This window comes from Nicotiana sylvestris, chromosome 12 (genome assembly GCF_000393655.2).
Source record: "Nicotiana sylvestris chromosome 12, ASM39365v2, whole genome shotgun sequence".
NCBI classification, from domain to species: Eukaryota; Viridiplantae; Streptophyta; class Magnoliopsida; order Solanales; family Solanaceae; genus Nicotiana; species Nicotiana sylvestris.
The window spans coordinates 78,411,999-78,418,155 of NC_091068.1; the positions used below are offsets into that span (position 1 = coordinate 78,411,999).

The following is a 6,157-nucleotide window of genomic DNA, read 5'->3' on the forward strand; positions in this document are numbered from 1 at the left end:
GAAAATTTGAATTTTCAAATTCAAGCTTAAATGAGTTTCAATGGCGGTCCGTGATGTTTTCGAACCAAAGTGCATCAATTCAGCTTCAAATGAGCTCTTCTCAGGCTTATAAGCTTCACCAGCAAATTTCCAAGAAGATGCAACACCCAAACAATTTCGAACTCAAAAATTCGGATCCGAACTTTTTAAAATTGTAATTTGACTCAAGTTTCGTCAACAACAGACGAATTTCCCTTCTCAAATCCACATCTCAGGTAGCAAATAATGGTCGTAGTTGTTTCAACTCAAGAATTCCAACTCAAAAAATAAAGTCAAAACTATCCCTTCATAACCTCAAAAATTGAATTTAGTTGAAAAGTTTCTAAATCAAACTATACTGGGTATTTCGTACAAGAGTCGGTTAGGAGAGGGAGGTATCTACAATTGAATAACTATAAACCAGCCTTTCTAGATGTTTTCACGCTTGATTCTCGAATAGGATTGAATCTAAGATGAATACTTGGTTTACATTATGGAAGAAAGATATGTATATGTAATATTAGATATTGACTAGTGTTAGTTATATATGAAATGAACTAAAGATATATTTTACTATTCCAGAGAATTCTAATAGACTAGAGGTCCTTCCGCCTCCCCTATGACTGTGAATTGAATTAAAAAAATGCTATTCTTCAATCCAAATTTAATTTTCAGCACCAACAAGTGATTCAATGGCAAATTTCGAATTTAACTCGATAAGTTGTCTCACACTTTCACATAAGGAGAAATGAAGAGGAGAAAGCTCATAGACGGTTGGTAAAAGGAAAAGAATCTAGGGCCAAAGTGGATAATAAGTTGAGAGTCGGAACAAAATGAGTATTTATTTTTTCCATTTTAGCCATAATTTAATTTTCTCAAATATTTGACAGTAGTATATTAGAATGTATATTAAAGTAAAAAGTTTTGTGGCTCATAATATAATTATGCACATTTTATTTTCATGCCTAGTAGGCCAACCATATTTTTTACATATTTCTTTTTGAATTTTATAATTTGTTTCTATATTTTCAAACTTTAAAATCTATCATTTATAAATAGTTTTTGATTATAAAACTTTGGGGTTTATGTCCCGCGCGCGGCGCGTCAACCCACATATCCATGAAACAGAAATGTCCTGCGTGCACATCTGCTTTCGGTTTTAACACAAACTTGTCTGAATTGAAATAACTTTTTTTTGCAAATAAAGTTTCAAAAGAAGTATTTTATGAGTAGCTGTTTCTATTTGTACAAATCATTTTGAGAAGAGCATTTAATAGAGAAATAATTTGTGTTTGATCAAGACTTAACAAATATTGTTTTTGATTGTCACCAGTGGCGAAGTCACATTATCATAAGGGTAGTCAATTAACCATTTTTCGTCGAAAAATTGCATTGTATACATAAATAAAATATTATGTTTTAGAGGTATATAAAATATTGAACCCCTTAATAAAAAATCCTTTTTACTTCTTTTAAATTTAAACACCTTTGAAAAATTACTAGCTTGACCACTGATTGTCACATCGATTGCAAAGTGGAAACGCCAGCGGAAGTCCATGGTTAGCCGCAAGGCACGTGACCACAAAGCAAAGGCACGTGACATGATTATATAATTAAGGGCCGAATTACCATTTACCCAGTAATTGACCTTTCACATCTGTTTCTGAGTTTGAGCCGAAAGGAAATTTTGGAGTGCAGCAAAATTTTGTTGGGATTATAGTACTGTTGTTAATATTGCTGTCTGAACTGGAGAAAAACTGCTTTTTTTCTGTAAGAAGTCTGATATTATGAACCTTTTTTGGTTATGTTATGCTCAATTTTAAAGTTTATTTATTTGTAGTTTTGTTTGAACATCCTTCTTTTCTGAGTTTGAGCTTGCAAACTATAGACTCTTATGTCTGAGAAGAAATTGGTGGCCCAACGAAATAGAGACAAAATGAAGATATGGCCCCATGTACTTTAATTTTGTTATAGTTGGATGAAATTAGTAACTCCCATGTTCCAATTTACGTGAACCTATTTTTTTTTGTCCGTTCCAAGGCCTAATTCTTGTTCTAAGATAAGTACTACTGCCGCTTTTCAATTTAGATGATGTAGTGCCGCTTTTTAAACTAGATAATGTAGTTTGACTTGACAAAAAGTTTAAGAAAAAAAGAAACTTTTGAAACACATGGTCCTAAAAATTTAAGGGCCAAAATTTTTGTAGGGTCATGACTTTTTTGTGGCTATAAAAGCTTATTATTGAAGATAAAGTGGGTAAATAAAAAGTTTAAAATTAAATTATTTTTAAATATAAAAATGTGTCATTCTTTTTTGAAACGACTAATAAGAAAAAGTATGTCGTTTAAATTGAAACAGAGGGACTAAACTAATTTACTATCAGTTTCCATGCCGTGTTTCCCATTTATTGATAAATTGTGTGTTCACTTTTCTTTAGCTTGAGGTTTAGCAATTTAAACTTTGATTTTTACTATTCTCATCTGTGAGTATTATTTATGTATTGGTGTGGTTTAGGCAGAATGGACACTTTCCTTTTCACCTCGGAGTCTGTAAATGAGGGACACCCAGATAAGCTTTGTGATCAGATCTCTGATGCAGTTCTTGACGCTTGCCTTGAGCAAGATCCTGAGAGCAAGGTTGCCTGTGAGACTTGCACCAAGACCAACTTGGTCATGGTCTTTGGTGAGATCACAACCAAGGCCAATGTAGACTATGAGAAGATTGTGCGCGAGACATGTCGTAAAATTGGGTTTGTCTCTGAAGATGTGGGACTTGATTCTGACAACTGCAAGGTCCTTGTCTACATTGAGCAGCAAGATCCTGATATTGCTCGAGCTGTCCATGGCCATCTAACCAAACGTCCGGAGGAGATTGGTGCTGGTGATCAGGGACACATGTTTGGCTATGCCACTGATGAAACCCCTGAATTTATGCCTCTCAGCCACGTGCTTGCGACAAAACTTGGTGCCCGTCTCACTGAAGTCCGCAAGAATGGTACTTGCCCCTGGTTAAGGCCTGATGGCAAGACCCAAGTTACTGTCGAGTACTACAATGAGTTTGGTGCAATGGTTCCAATCAGGGTCCACACTGTTCTCATTTCAACTCAACATGATGAGACTGTTACAAATGATGAGATTGCACAAGATATTAAGGAGCATGTCATCAAGCCAGTCGTTCCTGATAAGTACCTTGATGAGAAGACAATATTCCACATTAACCCATCTGGCCGATTTGTGATTGGTGGACCCCATGGTGATGCTGGTCTTACTGGTCGTAAAATCATCATCGACACCTATGGTGGTTGGGGTGCCCATGGTGGTGGTTCCTTCTCGGGAAAGGACCCTACCAAGGTTGATAGGAGTGGCGCGTATGTTGTCAGGCAGGCTGCAAAGAGTGTTGTAGCTAATGGGCTAGCTCGCAGATGCATTGTGCAAGTTTCTTATGCCATTGGTATGCCTAAGCCATTGTCTGTATTTGTTGACACCTATGGCACCGGCAAGATCTCTGACAAGGAAATTTTGAAGATCATTAAGGAGAACTTCGACTTCAGGCCTGGAATGGTTGCCATTAACTTAGATCTGAAGAGGGGTGGCAATGACAGATACTTGAAAACCGCTGCATATGGTCACTTTGGACGCGATGACCCCGACTTCACATGGGAATTTGTCAAGCCCCTCAAATGGGAAAAGCACCAAGATTAAGCGTCTGCAGGCCAGTGCATTAGCTTGTTCAATAATATATACTATATGTTATTGATGCTTGCCTGTGGCAGTCATGCCTCAATCACTTGAATTAGGAAACTCTGTAGTGGTTTACTGATAAATAAAATCAAACTTTGAGAGTAAGAATCAGTTCCCAATCACTTGAATATCTGTTGATATGTGTTCCTGAAAAGTGTGCAGTGTCATGGCTGAACAGAAGCAAGTCAATTATTAACAAAATCAGATTAGACTGATTCTATTTCTCGACAGCTCTGGCATCTCTTTCCTTCCTTGTGACGAAAAAGTAACAAATGGCATAAACTTCAAACTGTCATGATTAGGGCAGTGACTTGTGACTTGTAACACTTACATCCGCGTCATTTCTTGATGCGGTTCCTGACTTGGTCGTGATTTCTCATTGAACAGAAAAGTCATATTCCGGTCTTGAATCATAATTTTCGAACTGTATAACACCATAGGCCTTTCATAATACAAGGAGAATGAACTGGAGAATTTGCTGCTATTTCCCTCCTCAACAGCATTTTTGTGCTCTAACGAAAGTCATCTGAAAAATAAACATGAGCCTCCTGCCATCTCCGAAATCAGGAGTAAGTTTGAGAAGTTGCTTTGGAAATGAATTCTTGTTTCGGTTTCTTTGTAATGATTCTTGAAAGCTTCTCAGCAGTGATGTTTTCTTTTGGTTTTTTCTCTTACTTTTTCTTATCATATGGACTATCTTCTATGATAAAGATAAGGTTAACCCGTCAAATGTAAATTCTGGTTACACCTCTTAGTACACCCGTCTTCTTGAAATTCTGATACGCCAAGTATTCTAAGAATATGCATATTGTCACCCTTAAGAAACTCACATTCGAATTGGTGAACACTACTCGAGGGTAGTGTACGAAGGAATCAAGTAGTACTCTAGCCATCAATCAAGGTACGGATAATTGCCTTAATATATATATGTATATATACACACACTAGTATAATGGAAGACCATTAAAGAATATAAGACAAACCAGCCTTTCTGAAGATTCCCCACCTCAAACTAACTCCCCCACACACAAATGCCAAGATCACTTTCCATTTTGATGAATCCATGGTGAAACTAATATAATTTCTATTAACTACAATACCAGATGTTTCGACCAACGGTGAAATCCTTTTGTCATTAATACCTGTACTGGGGATTCTCCTATTTAATACGATCCAGCCACAACACCAACAAGCTCCAGCAAAGGTGGATCCGGAATATGAACATTTTGGGTTTGTGTTCGGGTTTCTAACACAGTACAATTGATTTACTGGGTATGAAATCTATTATTTATACCTATTTAATGGATATATTTTAACACATATACAGGGTTCGAGCAAAAGCTACTGGGTTTGCTTGAACCCATAAGTTACCTTCGACATCAACCCCTGAGCTCTAGCACGTACCCTCATTCCACCTCAATGGTAGAATGCCCAGAAAGTGCTACACGGCCAAGCAGGGGCGGCCCGATAAATTTTGTGGTCTAAAGCCAAATTTTATGAGGGGCCTTAACTTTTTAATTTTTTTTAATTATTTATTTGAAGTCTATTTTTTTTTAGCTTTTCTTAGATACAAAGTTATTAATAGTTTTTTTATAATCAATAACTCCTAATAAGTATTTCTCAATTGACAATATAGCTAATCAATTTAACCTTTCTTGTGACATTGTTATTCTTAGGTAAGATTTTATCAATTTTAATTTTGAAAACTTCTTTCCGATGAACCAGCGGTAACATGAGTTATGAACATTATTCCATAAGCAATTTAGGAATTTGGAAAAAAATTAAATCTTTTTATTTGATTAAGCGTATCAATTAAACTGTTATCTTCTAATTGTACTATTTTTCTTAATACTTTTAATTCAGAAAATAAATCTAAACCATCAATATCGAATTGATTACTATGCTTTAAGGAACATTCAAGATTAAGGCAATATTTTTTCAAATTTCCAATATATAGTGATCTTAGTTTTTACTGTCAAATAGAAAACCAAAAATATTTTCATATACTTCGAATTGTTCAAAATTTATTTTGAAGTGAAAAAATAGTCTTGTCTATTATGTATAAAAGTAATCAACTCTAAAGGACTCTTCGAAAGATTTTGAGATTTCATTATCAACATTCGCATCAAACTGTTACTGCTTATATATAACATGTTTCTTATGTAATTCATGTTCGATATTCATTTCAAGTGCAATTTCCTTGGTGGAAATTATAGCAGTTGCAAATCCTTCTTTCTATATTTGTTAAATAAAGAAATCAAACTTTTTCACTTTAAAAAGCTCTTTTTTAAACTTATACATAGTTTATTAGGTGTAACAAAAAATAGGGCTCCCACAAATGTGGAAGGGCTGCCCATGCTGCCAAGCAGCCCAAAGCTCTCAGATGCCTACCCCAAGAG

At 35.5% G+C, this 6,157-nt stretch overlaps 1 protein-coding gene across 2 annotated transcripts; it reads left to right on the forward strand.

Moving 5' to 3' along the window:
• Positions 1 to 1,679: 1,679 nt before the first annotated feature.
• Positions 1,680 to 4,420, forward strand: LOC104242281 (S-adenosylmethionine synthase 3-like). Of its 2 annotated transcripts, none has more exons than XM_009797311.2 (2): positions 1,680 to 1,788; positions 2,533 to 4,420. In XM_009797311.2, exon 2 carries the CDS (start codon positions 2,538 to 2,540, stop codon positions 3,717 to 3,719), a length of 1,182 nt encoding a protein of 393 aa, XP_009795613.1. In that variant the 5' UTR covers positions 1,680 to 1,788; positions 2,533 to 2,537; the 3' UTR covers positions 3,720 to 4,420. The 2 variants fall into 2 exon arrangements, with proteins under 2 accessions (XP_009795613.1, XP_009795614.1); XM_009797312.2 differs by having other exon boundaries at positions 2,537 to 4,420.
• The last annotated feature ends 1,737 nt before the right edge of the window (positions 4,421 to 6,157 follow it).